This window comes from Marasmius oreades, chromosome 4 (assembly GCF_018924745.1).
Source record: "Marasmius oreades isolate 03SP1 chromosome 4, whole genome shotgun sequence".
NCBI classification, from domain to species: domain Eukaryota; kingdom Fungi; phylum Basidiomycota; class Agaricomycetes; order Agaricales; family Marasmiaceae; genus Marasmius; species Marasmius oreades.
The window spans coordinates 909,170-923,455 of NC_057326.1; the positions used below are offsets into that span (position 1 = coordinate 909,170).

Consider the following 14,286-nt stretch of genomic DNA (forward strand, 5'->3'; position numbering starts at 1 on the left):
ATATACGGAATGACAACCGCCCCAAGACTTTACCCCCGCCAGTAATCGCTCGACGTAAGTCTGCTGAAGGAGTCGGCCTTCTACAGACAATCGAGGATACCAGCCATGCCCATCGTCAAACCAAAAAACGCTGGAAAAAGCAGCGCCACTGGTCGACAAAGAGCACGATGGAAGAGGGAAGAGATCAAGGGTCCCAAAGTTACTGCTACGAATATTTTTCCTTTTTATGCCACGCTGATTTATTTATTGCTATTTGACACTTGCTGAAAAACCACGTGACTGTGCTGCCGGCGAGATTTCGTTTCGTTTCCCGATAAGTACAGACAGTCTCTGTTTCGCGTCTAACGCCCATCGACGGCACAGCTCCATTACTCCTTCAGCATTCGAGTCCATAGATTGAAGGACTCTTCGAACACAGTCTCTCATCGCCCGCTTAGAATCTTTCCTTCTCCTTCCCCTTGACTTCATTGCCGTGACGACGCGCGTAAGCTACGGCAGGCTTCCATTTCACTCCGACTTCTAGCTTCCCTCTCCTCAGTTTCCCTCCGACAAGATGGATTCAGATCTCATAAAACTGGTTAACAGACTTCAGGATACCTTCCACAATCTAGGCAAGTATTCTTATGGGTGCTTTCAACTCTCCAATAACCCTTTGTTTCCTGAACAGGTGGCGAACTTGACATGCCGCAGCTGGTCGTCGTATGTGGAGGTTTCACTGAAATACGAAGCTTGGAAGATTAACTTATGAAACAGGTTGGAAGCCAGTCAGCGGGAAAGTCGAGTGTCTTGGAGACGTGAGTGCCTGAATGACCTTGAGGTCTGACTCAATACGAATTGTTTCTCTTTGCGTAGGATTGTTGGACAAGATTTCCTTCCTCGAGGGCAAGGCATCGTTACTAGAAGACCTCTCATTTTGCAACTCGTTCATACACCCATACCATCCGAGCCTTCGCCAAACGCGCCGCCATTTACAGAATGGGGACAATTTTTACATCTTGATAAACGGTTTACGGATTACGCGGAGATTAGGAAGGAAATTGAACAGGAGACCTTCAGAGTGGCTGGGCAGAACAAGGGTATCAGCAAGTTGCCGATATCGTTGAGGATATACAGTCCTAATGTTTTGGATCTGACTTTGGTGGATTTACCTGGTTTAACAAAGGTGAGTTCGCGCTTTGGTGTTCTAAGACCTTATGAATATGATTCACCTTGCCTAGATCCCGGTCGGTGATCAACCCAGCGACATAGAACGACAGATACGAAACCTAGTCGTGGACTACATCTCTAAACCTAATAGGTATGCCCCTAAACCCTTCTTTGTCCCGAGATATCGGCTCATCTTCTCTCAGTGTCATCCTTGCTGTCTCGCCTGCTAATGTCGACCTCGCCAACTCAGAATCCCTGAAACTCGCTCGTTCAGTCGACCCGCAGGGAAGGCGTACCATCGGGGTCCTCACAAAACTGGATCTCATGGATGCTGGTACCAATGCTCTTGACATCCTCACTGGACGTGTTTACCCGCTGAAGTTGGGTTTCATCGGTGTTGTCAACCGAAGTCAACAAGATATCAATTCGGAGAAGAGCATGGAGGATGCATTGGATTCGGAGACAGAGTTTTTCAGAAACCATCCGGCCTATAGAAATATCGCACACAAAAATGGAACAAAGTATCTGGCGAAGACGCTGAACCAGGTGTGTCACGTTTGAGTATTACCCTTCAACTCTACCTAATCTGCGAATCAGGTGTTAATGAACCACATTCGAGACAAACTTCCCGATATGAAAGCACGATTGAACACCTTAATGGGGCAAGCTCAGCAAGAACTCAACTCATTTGGAGACGCTGCCATCTTCGGTGATAAAAATCAACAAGGCGCACTCATTCTCCGTCTTATGACCCAGTTTGCTCGAGACTTTGTCGCTTCCATCGAAGGTACCAACGTCGATATCTCCACAAAGGAACTGTCTGGGGGTGCCAGGATCTACTACATCTTTAACGATGTCTTTGGGAATGCATTGTTATCGATTGACGCGACATCCAATCTCGATAACCAGGATATACGTACTGCCATCCGCAACTCGACGGGCCCGAGACCGAGCTTGTTCGTGCCAGAGGCTGCTTTCGATCTTCTGGTGAAGCCGCAAATTAAGCTTTTGGAAGCACCGAGCTTGCGATGCGTCGAACTTGTGTATGAGGAACTGGTCAAGATTTGCCATAATTGTACTAGTGCTGTGACTTTCTCTCTCTCTTTCATACCACTGCCCGTTCTAACGGTTCCCTTTTACTAGGAACTCCAACGCTTCCCCCGTTTGCACGCCCAGTTAATCGAGGTCGTATCTGAACTTCTACGAGAACGACTTGGGCCGACATCCGAATATGCACAAAGCCTTATCGAAATACAGGCCGCGTATATCAACACCAACCACCCCTCTTTTGTTTCTGGATCCGCTTTGGCTGCTGGTCAAGCCAACTCACCACCGAAACCCCTTCCTCCACCACGGGTGAGTATCGTCCTTTTGTGTAGCTCACCGTGATTTACTCTCTCGTTCCCTCTCCCCAGCCCGCATCGGTCGAAGGTAAAGTTATCAACGGCATCAACGGCAAGACAGCAACAGGAGTTGATAGCGAAGACGTAGACGATTTATCCGATGGTCACACCAGTGATGCCAACGACATCTTCCCATCTCGAGATGGCCCACGCTCGGTCTCTTCCACGGTTCATGACCGCTCAAGAACAGGTCGTGCTTCGACAGGGAGTACGCTTACTCCGAGTGGAACTGTTTCCAGTAGTGGTAGCAAACGTTCCTCATCACGCCATCGTCAACAACCCCAAAGGCCACATTCAGCTCTCGGTGCTGCACCTGGATCGTCACCACCTTCTGCTAGGGAAACCTTTTTGAATTATTTCTTTGGGCAGAATCCGCCTGGCGCGGCGGGAAATGGGGAGAAGAACCATGGTCTTCATCATCACCATAGTGCTAGTGTTGGTTCTGGTGGAGGGATTGTACGTACGGGGCGAGACCTTACGGGAGCTGATTTGTCTATGTCGAGTGGGTTGATGTCTGGAAAAAGGAGTTTGGATCAGAGTAATGCGGCGTATGATATGAAGAGTCTTGGGAAGCATATCGAAGCTGTGCGTCTAGTCGTTTGATTTTTCTTTTTCTTTTCTTTAGGTTTAGAAAAACTAACAACCTCTTCTTACAAGATCCAAACGACGGACGGGACATCCCGCCAAACGATCCGGGAAGAAATGGAAACGAACTTGATCAGGTCACTTATCACTTCGTATTTTGGTATCGTCCGACAGACGATTCAGGATCTGATACCGAAAGCTATCATGCATTTCCTCGTTAACCATACGAGTGAGCATGTACAGAATCGGTTGGTGGCATCGTTGTATAAGCCTGAGCTGTTTGCGGATATGTTGAATGAGGATGAGGCGTTGGTTGCTGAGAGGGCTAGGGTGAAAACTTTGTTGGATGCGTACAAGGAGGCGTTTAAGGTGTTGAGTGATGTTAGTGTGAAGCCTGGGAGTGTTGCTTAGATGTAGAGGTGGTCTCTGGTGGGTTGAAAAAGTACATTTCTGGTTTCTATACATACATGATTTAGTTTTCCTTTCATATTTGTCAACCGCCCGGCCGCCAAGTTGCCGAATCGGTAATTACATAATGACATTACGGATTTTCGGGATAATGTTAATGCCCTGCGGCTTGTTCCTGGCAAGTGGCTCCTGTCGATAATGACTAAAAAAACCAATTCCAGTTACAGTAACGATACTCTCAAGGTCTTTGGTCTGTTCAACTTCCACGCCAATGGAGCTTCCTCAGAATCTAGAGGATGCCACAGAAAAAGGAGCAACGGATCTCGCGGTCAAGTCACTACAGGACGTCCAAGATTCAGATCTGGACCCTAGGGTCACCGTTACAAGGCTAGACACTGAAGAACTCGATGAAAATCTCGCGAATCGTATATGCCGCGTCGCACACTGTCGTGGTTCAAGTGAAAAGGATAGAGAACAGAACAGTTCTACGACTACGGTCGTACCTGAACCTATCTACGTGCGTCCACCTTGGCCTTTTTTTTTTCTGTGGCGACTAATACATAGATGATCATGGATAGGTCGAATTTGAACCAGGAGACAAAAGAGATCCGCAAAATTTTTCGCTCACGACGAAATGGACGATAACAGCCTTGGCTTGTTATTTCACTCTCCTTTCTGGTACGCCCGTACCCTCCCTGTTCTTAACACGGCTTCTGCGGAGGATTCTGACGACATTCCGTCTTCTTAGCGGCTAACGCGGGATCATACAACATGGGCTTTTCAACGATGATACGAGATCTCAACTGTACCGAATATCAAGCAACGATTGGGCTCAGTCTTTACGCGCTTGGCTTTGGCCTCGTACCACTCGTAACCGCTTCGTTCAGCGAAGAGTTTGGACGGCGACCGCTTTATGTTTTTTCCGGGTTAGGCTTCATGATGATGTATGTCATGATTGCAAAGTGAGCAACCTCAGCTGTCACTTGTCATTTTTGTTCAAATTTTTGATTCGCACCCGATTAACCTTCTAGGGCGCGTAACATAGAAACTGTCTTAGTGGCGAGATTTCTCCAAGGCGGGTTTGGATCGACTGGGTCTACGATGGTGGGAGGTACAGTGGCTGATATATGGCGACCGGATGAGTAAGCTCGGGTTCTTTTGTTTCGAGTTTGATCTGATCAATTTCACCGTACTAGACGTGGGTTGCCTATGGCCCTCTTCGCATTAACCGCCATAGGAGGCACTGGTCTTGGCCCGCTTTATGGCGGTTGGATAGAGATGAACCAAAAGTTGGGGTGGAGATGGATACAATGGATTCAAATGATGTGCGTTGCTCTAAACTCGAGGTGTTCTCACACTTCCCTTACAATGCCCCTATCAACAGGAATACAGGACTGATGTTCGTACTCATTCCGATAGTCATGAAAGAGACCCGGTCCTCTATCATTCTTACGCGGTTGGCAAAGCGTATACGGAAGGAGACTGGGAATCTACGTTTTCGAGCTCGAGTTGAAGATGAACGTGCAAATTTGAGAACTCTTATATATATCTCCTGTACCCGTCCTGTTCGTGAGTCTCTTTTCGTTTTCTTCGGCCCCTTCCAGTGCTCTGGCTTACTCAACCTCCTGTATCTAGACTTGATGTTCACGGAGCCAGTTGTGGCAAGCTTCAGCGTGAGCACCGTCTCTCTTAGACTCGTGGCACGTCCGATCACCTCTTTTTAGTTGTGGATAGGTTTTGCGTGGGGAATTCTTTATTGCATGCTTGAGTATGTCTTTGAATCCCGACTCCTTGCAGCTTGATGGATTGATCAGATGTCACTTTTCGTAGATCCATCGCAGCTCTCTTCAGAGATTTACATGGTTTCAACATCGGTCAAATAGGGACGGTCTTTGTGGCAATGATGTGCGTTGAGAACCGGTTTTTCAACCCAGATGTTACTTACCTGTAATTGTAGAATTGGTTCCTCAGTTGGCTTTGCCACCAACTTTGTTCAGGAGCGAATGTATCAGTGAGCTAGTCTCTTAAGATTCTCAACGCGAGATCGCGGATTATTGATTCAGATCTAATAGGAAAGGATACCCCCATCGAGGACCTGAAGCACGTCTATATTTCGCTTGTGTTGCAGCTATACTGTTCCCAGCTGGAATGTTTATATACGCTTGGACCCCTCTTCCGCATGTTTCTTGGGTCGGGCTTGCTATGGGTGTGTTGGTGAGTTGCTCTCTTGGTGCTTTCTCGTCTAGGTTTCTGACTGAGCGACGGCTCGCATTCCTAGATTTTCATATGGGCTTGCTACGTCATCTATCTTGCTGTGTTTTCATATCTCGCTGATTGGTGCGTTCTACTCATGTTTTGGAATGAGAGATCACTCATCTGATATTCTAATTTCCTAGCTATGGTCCGTTCGCCTCTTCGGCGCTGGCTGGCCAGAGTTTATGTCGTACGTTTTTAACCGGTTCTATTATTGTCGTTCTCTACGAACCTGGACAAACCCCTTCAGGAAATCTGGCTGGCTTCGCATTCCCTTTATTCACAACGCGCATGTTCCAAACGCTATCATTCAAGTGGGCAAGCACCTTGTTTGCATGCATTGCTACGGTCATGATTCCGATACCTTTCGTGAGTCCGGTTTTCCGTTGAAGTTGCGAGTGTCTTTTTTTCTGAAGCGAGTTGTTGGCGGGGCTAGATGCTTTTCTTCTATGGACCTGCAATACGGAAACGGAGCAGGTTTTCGAGAATGGTGATGGAGAGTAAGAAGCTTTAGTGGGATACTACTTGGCAAGAGGGGAAAGTTTGGATTACTGGCTGTGGTCGACGGATCACGGCGTCAACCCAAAGTTCGTTGTACACGGTGTGGCTACTCTATCGGCATTAACAGCGTCCGGCGGGCACTTTAGGATATTATAGCCGAGTCTGTCGCGATTACTAGTATCGATGTACACATCGTCGCTAGAATAATATTGGAAGCAGTGAGCAGATTTTTACGTTAGTGTTCGCATGAAGCGCATGAGTAAGAAATCTCATTGGATCTCACGAATGGGGGTACCAACTTCCCAAGCCTTCCCACCCAACCACTATGAACATGACCCATTATAAACTGCAACTCCTTCTAGCGGGCACCGTCTCATACTCATACTTTCACCTCAACCATGGCAACTCCACGTACCCACACCTCCCATGAAGCAAGCATACTCGCAGCGAACAAGCGAGCTCATGAACATGGAATTGACCTAAAAAAGCTCCCCAAGTTATCAGATATGTCGGCGAAAACGATAACAGAGAATGTCCACAAGATCAATGGGAATTGTGCGGTCTCTAGCGATTCGCTTGTGTCCTGCGGCTAGCTGATCGTTCCTTGTTCTCGTTTGAAAAACAGGCCCAGATGAGCGGATGAAATTCATCTTCAAGAGTTTGGTGAGCGTTGTCGTCCATTCTTAGTGTCTAGAGTGGTCATTTACATCCTAGATAGGTTCAGCATCTTCATGACTTTGCCCGAGAAACGTCGCTCACTACGGAGGAATGGATGTGAGGGATTCTTGAACGTTCGCGGTGGTATTCGTTCGCTGAGCTATACTTATACGCAGGACAGCTATCCATTTCCTTACTGAGACTGGGAAAACGTGTTCAGATATTCGACAAGGTGCGTTGAACATACACATTTCGCAATTCAGCCTTCATCTTTCAATTCTTAGAATTCATTCTTTTATCCGACACCCTCGGTTTATCCATCCTTGTCGATTCTATGAACAACCCAAAGCCCCCTGGAGCGACTGAAGGAACGGTTCTAGGTCCCTTCTTTACAGAAGACGCGCATGACGGTGGGTGTGCTTTCAATCTTGTGAACCCAGGACATCTGTTGAAACCTGCCTCGATCGTTGGATGTGTACAGTAAAAGCAGGAGATTCGATCGCATCGGAAGGTAAAGGAGATTATATGTTCGTCCATGGAAAGGTCCTCGATACAAAGGGAAAACCAATCGCCGGTGCCATTATCGATACCTGGGAAACAGACGGGTTCGGGATGTATGATACCCAGGTATACAGTTCCCTCGTATCAATCCTACTCTTGGTCAATTGTTTCCTTCCAGTACGATGATCGCGCCGAACCAGACTGTCGAGGTCGACTGAAAACTTCAGAAGACGGATCGTTTGCTTATAGAGCTGTGGTGTTCGTTGTTACCTTGGCGTTCTAAACCGTCACTCATCCATTACGAATTAGGCCGGTATCCTACCCGATTCCTAGCGATGGACCAGTTGGAAAGATGGTCAGCGGCCTGGGAAGACATGTAATGAGACCTGCTCATCTACATTTTATGATTGAAGTATGGCGGCTGTCTCGACCTCGACGAAAAAGACTAAAGGTCCTTTTAGGCACCTGGATATGAGAAGCTTACAACTGCTCTATATCCCCGCGATGATCCCTACATCAATAGTGACACGGTTTTCGGTGTCAAGACCTCCCTGATCGTGGTATGGTTTCTGTCGAAAGTTGTACACCCCAAATCCGGTTCTAAATTTCCCCGTCACTTACAGGATCTGAAAACTGTCGAGAATACCGAAATTACACTCGCACGTGGTTTTAAAGAAGCGAAACCACATGCTGAACTTCAACACAACTTTGTTTTGGCTACGAAAGACGAGTGTCAGAAAGTAAAGAAGATAGCGGTGCCTGCTTTGTAAAGAGTAAATTTGTCCCGAGAATCTGGCTGTAAGATATGTACTGTCATTGACCCCGAAGTCGGCAATCTAAGGAGAAATATTTATATAATTAAGAAAATACATACCAGAACCTGTAAATAAAGTGCAGTTGCATAGAATACCTTTTGAGGTATATGCCTGCCAATTTTCGTGTGGGTAGGGTGTAATGCTGTTGAGATATGAATTTTTTAATGAGGGGGTGTCGAAAACGTGGCCCCACGGCGAAGTCGGAAATCGCGGGCCGGCAACGTGATTACATGTGACACAATCATACACATTGATGAATCGTCCAAGAATCGTCAATATCTCGTATATAAGAGTTTTTTTTGAGCACCTGGGACCTATAAATTCATTTTAAATGCTCTTGTTGCAAGATGCATTGATAGAGGCTGTCCTTGTGGGAGGATGACCTTAATTTAGTAGTTTTTCCTCATTTAGGTACAGTCAGAGTGCACTGGTGGCACCAAAATCTATTACAATTCATTGTTGGGTCCTAAGGGGAGCAAATGAAGATCATCTGACATCTGACAGGAATGTTTCCTCCCCTCTAGAAACAATTTTTGGGTGTAAAACACAAAAATCTGGGATATTTGCAGGTATGGGCTGTGTAGACTCAAAAAAAATCATAAAAATCCAAGGATAATAGATTCTGGTAGCCTGATAGGTATATATAACTGTGCTGAGAGCCCTGTCCATGGCATGTCCAGCTGAACTTGAAGTAGTCACTGCAATCTAGAGTCAGAATGATAGAAAAAAAACTGAGTGTATTATATAAACCTGACTCCAGAGACTTGTAAGATAGTTATGGGTGTAGTCCTGGGTGTCTGTGAGATGGAGAAGTATGTTGCGGTCATAACATACCAAGAACGGCGAGAGGTTGATGAGTACTTGTGCTGCAGTGGCCAATCTCCTGATTAGGAAATATTCTCACGCTTCGATTTTTGGTCGGAAAACTGACCCCTCATTGTGCTACTGCCACAACTCAGTGAGGAACCCATCCCCCGTTATGAAAATTGTCAGGCATGCATATAAGACCCCGCTCCTTCTTTTTTGATAGTATATTTGCTCAAAAATCTAGTCTAACACTCACTATATCACACTTTTCCGACTTCCCCGTTTTTCCGACTTCAGGGTCAATGACAGTATGTGTCAATTAAATCGAAATCTATCATTATTATTATCAGTTGAGATTACATAGAGTACCAGTTTGCACGATTGCGAAAGCGTCAAAAAAGTAAAACCTAAAACAAACCTAATAGTACATTATCATACACAATCCTGCTTCGCGAGGTTCTTTCATTTGAGTACAATAAATAACAAAAAAAAAAGACCCGTTCCACTTCAATTAGCTTTATACGGATCCAATAACCATTGTCCATGAGTACCGTCTTGCATAAAATTCGACGAATCAAACACATTCGAAGCACCAAAAAGCCCAAACGCATCGTTCTGGTTCATTCCCGTCGGCCCATTAACTGCATTGGGAGGAAGATTAACATTTATAGTATGCCTCCACTCGAGTAGACTCTGAAGTTCCCGCACGCCAGCAGGGTCGACAGCGAAATCGAGATCGTTGAATGAATTAGGGTCGAATTGAGGAGGTTGGAAATTAGATTGCGTGTTCATCGTTCCTTGTTCTCCTCCGGGAGCCCAGCCTAGGTTGGGACCTGGTGGGATGGGAGTGGCGTTGACGTCCTTTTCAGGTCCTATGGCCATGAAGGTTTGGAACCACGGATCGAAGGTGTTCCCAGTAGCAGATTCGAATATGTCCAACGGCTCTAATGGACAGTGACGTTCTTGTGGTCGTTGTTGGTTATGTGATTGTCGGACAAGGTTCTCGTTATCGTTGGGCGACGTACGATGATGAAGTGAAGGAGGAGGTGGAATTTCACCTGGTGAAATTGAAGTGACAGACATGGGTGAAGAACACGATGATCTGCTTGCTGATTCGGCGGAAGTAGAACCAGAACCAGAATGAGGCGGAGAGCCGAGCCTGACCAATTTGGTTGAAATTCCCAAAAAGTCACCGGTGGCGCCTCGAAGGTATGATTCTGGGAATCTCGGTGGGGGTGGTTTGTTGGCGCCGGGAGGAGGGAAGGGTAAGTTGATAGTAGAATCCAGGGGTGGTGAGTTGTTCGGAGTTTCCCTCCTCGACCTCGACTTGGCGAATGATGATGAGAGGTATCTGTCCATAGATGCGGCGGCTTTCTGTGATATGATCTTGAGACGCGACCTTGCCGTGGCAGCGCGCGGACCCTCTGCACGATCCAGCAGCTCGAGAGCGGCCTGCAAACTTTTGAACGCTTGAGGGGCGAGCGGATGGAATGGTGCTGTGCATACAAACACTGCTTGGCAGACAGCGGCAGTGAATACATGGTAGAGCCAATACCAAACACGGGATGTGTGTCCTGAAAGAGTGGAGGAATGAGCTTGTTGTCCAGATAACTCAAGGAAACTCGAACTTACCAGGATGAAGCACATATAGGCCTCGTGTGATATTGATAATCGTAGTCGCTGCCTGCAAATAACACGTGAGACGGATTCCCAATAAAGCACTTTTGAAAAAGACATACCGAGGTAACTCGAGAAACACTTGACTCGTAAGGTGACCTCACAAGCTCTTGCGGTTCCATCATGAGCGCCCTACAGAAAGGCGCTCGATGGAGATGCAGTATCGCGACAAAGATACTGGTCGCCAGTGTGTATATCTGCGCATCTCTCTGCTGATCTTCTACTTTCCCAAGGCCACTCGCAAAATCAGGATGAGGTCCGTGTGGACGCGAGCCAGCTTTTGAGCATACCCGTTTCCAAACGCTTTCTTCAACTGGACGGGTAACAACTGGACATCGTATCCAAGTTGGCAGCGAGAAGTAATAATCATTAATCTCTCTATCAACCTGTTTGATGATGTCATAAGTAAGCTGTCTCGCTGAAAATGCCAGATCGACGATTCGGCCGATAAGGATTGCCCATCGGAATTTATGATGATGGAATCGAGTATGGGAGAAGGTGTTGGAGTTGTCTACGTCTGAAAGAAGAGGTATATTGGACGTGGTTGGCATCTCGCAGTCATGATGTGCGTCGATCAGAGAATACGGGCGGCCGAGCATGAAAGATTGCTGGGAAAAGACATGTTAAAGGGGCACTAGACGCAAACCATTACTACTCACCAGTCGATCAAATGTATAGGTTTCCCAGAATACTCTCCTTCTTTCCTCGAGTTCCTTGAGCGGTAATCCCCATCTGGATCCATCTCTATGTAGACCTTGTGTTTGAAGGGATCTGCATGCAATCCCAAGTATCTGCCATGCAGCCTCCGCCCCAACTTCAGCTTTGACGCTGAGCTGATACGTTGCCATGAGATGAAGTGCCTGTATTCCCTGGATCGTTCTAGGACAGGTTGCTCCGTTGACCGCGTTATTGATGTTCAGAGCATAGACAGCGACATCAAACAGCTCCGTTACTCGCTGTGTCAAATCTTCTGAAGAACGCGTCATATCGTAGTATTGGCCTATGGCAAGGACCATTGTCACGAGGGCAAGGGTATCCGGGGCAACATGACCGCCTTGAGCAGTGAAACGCTCATACGCTGTAGTCAAATGCTCCTTCATGAAGATCTCTTGGGAGACGATCTCGTACATATATGAGTCGTTGAGGAAGTATAACTTGGAAAGCCGGATTGCTTCTTCATAAGAAGGTAGAACAGACAATTTTCCCAACAGTGCGAGTTGAACTTCGCTGTTTAACGCATAATCTACGTGGAAGGTGTGTTAGCTTAATACTGACGGGTGCATCAAAGCGACTACTAGCCTGGGACAGTCTCCTGCAGTAACAGGTCAGCGCTGTGAAAAGGGTTACGATAGATGGCTGGATGTACCTCGGCCTCCGTTCTCTTTTCCAATGAACACGACCAGATATCGGAAGAGAGATATGCAGAAGCTCCGGAAAGGCCGATGTACTTCGCCCTGTTCAAGGGATCTATGGTGAGGGTACCAAATCCCATCGTCACATCAGCTGAGTCTGCTGCGTTTATCGGTGATAGTGAACGCTCAGAACAGGACATCTTATCAGAATCATCATCCATTGATGGAGAACTTCTTGTTCTTTTGTGGCTTAAGGCGGTCGTCCGTTTGGCCACTGCATGAGGTAGCCCAGGAACTGGTACTCCCGCACTGGGTGGGAAAAAAGTGTGTTCAGTAAAGAATAAACAGAGGGCCCTGGAGAACGCACTTTATGAGAGCAGATTCCAATTCTTGTATTCGTTTAGACATGGCAGCATCTCTCGCAACAAACATCGCAACCTCTGTCGTCGGTTCACCAGAGTTGGGGTCAACAGTTCTGTTCCCGCTCGAAGGGAGTGACTGTTCCAATCTTTTCAAAAACCCTCTCTTTCCTTTCTCTAGGGTTCCGGTTGGACATAGATTGGCACATCCTCTTCGAATACACGAGGAGCAAGGAAAAACGCGGTCACATCTGAGAAATAGTGGTTAGTAAAATCCTGGGAAGCGGACAACGACGCACTTGAGCTTCAGTCTCCGACACTCTGCACAAGATGTAGCTTGAGATTTTTTCTGGGGAAGTCCAATGGGGTGGCCACTGGGCGATGAGGACGAGGATGATTCCTCTGACATAGTTTGGGAGGATCAGAAGCAGCCCGAAATTTCAGTAGGTTCATCGAGCTACACAGCCACAGCTCTGCAGGTTATGAAGCGCTCGCGTAGTTCTCGCACGAGAGCTCCCGTCAGGTCCTCCGAACAACATCTTGTCATCCTGACAGTAAATCCCCTGCATTTCCTTTTTAACCCTCGGAGTTGTGAAAGGCATTTTGGTTTCCTCACCACATTCAAATGACGTTGTTTGCCCGCAGCCTTCATTCAAAACGAAGCTTGCAAGGACCCACTGCCGCAGAGCGACCATAGCCATAAATATCTGCCATCGACAGTCAGATACACCCGAAACCGACATTAGCGGTAAATCCTGTTTTTTTACGCGGAAACATCAGGGAAAATCCATCATGGGTAGTAGGTACAGCTACAATTGAATTGAACTAACCGTCAAGCCACCAAATATGGGCTGTCTTTGTATACATGGGAAACCCGCCCTCTATACCGCCGCGCGACGTGGAATGATGACGAGCGAGTCGGTAGATTGTCGCGACGCAGGAAGGCATGCTTGATGACATTTAGACTAAGCACTGAGTTGGCCGAGGTGATAACGATAACTTACCATAAGCAACCCACAATCCGCTCATCCTGCGGCACTTGAGACGATCAACAACGTTTGATGACGTGGGACGCCTCGGTGCTGTGCCAGCTGATAGTCGGTCCGCGGGTATTTTGCATTAGGCGCTCGGAGCCATGGGGAATTAGATTCCATAAAGTCTGAGCCGCCCACCGCAGGGCCACCAGCATCCTTGGGTCCATGGCCTATCATATCCGCTCAGAACGGGAATCCGAGGCAGGTATATGACTGACGACGCATATAGTCTATCCACAGGTCTACACAACACCACTTCTCGTTCCTACCAACCAACTGACATCTCGCGAGCTGCGTGAAGAACCCGTTCAGCTATGGCGGAAAGATCTGTTGAGAATGAAGTAGCTATTACCATTCGAACGTATGATCGAGTATCGCGAGGATGAAACTTCTCGAATTGTATGCTTTCAGACTACCGAAGACAGAGCCTCTGGGAAGTTGAGAAGTGGGTATGAATTCCTTGATGGTGAGCGTTGAATGGATCTGACACCAGGCTCCCAAGGGCCTAAAAAAATCTCAGAAAGTCTGAAGGACTGAAAATGTGTAGCCCAACCATCAAGGCATGCTCGATTTCGTCGAGTCGAACTCGAATCATCTGACAGGCCCTCTCTTTAGGTGCATGGCTTCAGGAAATCATTATAGAGTTTGTAATAACCATGGTATGCAGAGAGATAACGCTGAATAAGAGGATTAGGATAGAGTCGAGAGTGGTTGGTGTGGGAGTATGTATGCAAAAGCGTCGTCGACAGTCAGAGCATGCCAAGTCACACTCGCGTTACGTCACGCCA

At 47.2% G+C, this 14,286-nt stretch overlaps 4 protein-coding genes across 4 annotated transcripts; 3 read left to right on the top strand and 1 right to left on the bottom strand.

Moving 5' to 3' along the window:
- Nucleotides 1-553: 553 nt before the first annotated feature.
- Nucleotides 554-3,545, top strand: E1B28_007079 (uncharacterized protein; the record flags this gene model as incomplete). Its single annotated transcript, XM_043151787.1, has 10 exons — nt 554-611; nt 668-699; nt 754-794; nt 853-1,162; nt 1,218-1,297; nt 1,350-1,692; nt 1,744-2,232; nt 2,290-2,502; nt 2,562-3,134; nt 3,207-3,545. 10 exons carry the CDS (start codon nt 554-556, stop codon nt 3,543-3,545), a joined length of 2,478 nt encoding a protein of 825 aa, XP_043009867.1.
- A 268-nt stretch (nt 3,546-3,813) lies between these two features.
- On the top strand, nt 3,814-6,309 carry E1B28_007080 (uncharacterized protein; the record flags this gene model as incomplete). The annotated part of the gene is made up of 15 exons (XM_043151788.1): nt 3,814-4,059; nt 4,121-4,220; nt 4,291-4,504; nt 4,574-4,684; nt 4,739-4,867; nt 4,927-5,111; nt 5,178-5,215; nt 5,267-5,310; nt 5,373-5,447; nt 5,500-5,553; nt 5,615-5,756; nt 5,821-5,879; nt 5,939-5,985; nt 6,046-6,164; nt 6,232-6,309. 15 exons carry the CDS (start codon nt 3,814-3,816, stop codon nt 6,307-6,309), a joined length of 1,641 nt encoding a protein of 546 aa, XP_043009868.1.
- Nucleotides 6,310-6,591: 282 nt separating this feature from the next.
- E1B28_007081 (uncharacterized protein) lies at nt 6,592-8,298 on the top strand. Its single transcript, XM_043151789.1, has 9 exons — nt 6,592-6,851; nt 6,922-6,959; nt 7,015-7,070; nt 7,130-7,185; nt 7,238-7,363; nt 7,435-7,580; nt 7,633-7,712; nt 7,764-7,866; nt 7,916-8,298. Exons 1-9 carry the CDS (start codon nt 6,695-6,697, stop codon nt 8,222-8,224), a joined length of 1,071 nt encoding a protein of 356 aa, XP_043009869.1. The 5' UTR covers nt 6,592-6,694; the 3' UTR covers nt 8,225-8,298.
- Nucleotides 8,299-9,583: 1,285 nt separating this feature from the next.
- Nucleotides 9,584-12,873, bottom strand: E1B28_007082 (uncharacterized protein; the record flags this gene model as incomplete). Its single annotated transcript, XM_043151790.1, has 8 exons — nt 9,584-10,650; nt 10,709-10,760; nt 10,816-11,361; nt 11,413-11,996; nt 12,053-12,065; nt 12,120-12,414; nt 12,473-12,715; nt 12,764-12,873. 8 exons carry the CDS (start codon nt 12,871-12,873, stop codon nt 9,584-9,586), a joined length of 2,910 nt encoding a protein of 969 aa, XP_043009870.1.
- Nucleotides 12,874-14,286: the final 1,413 nt, after the last annotated feature.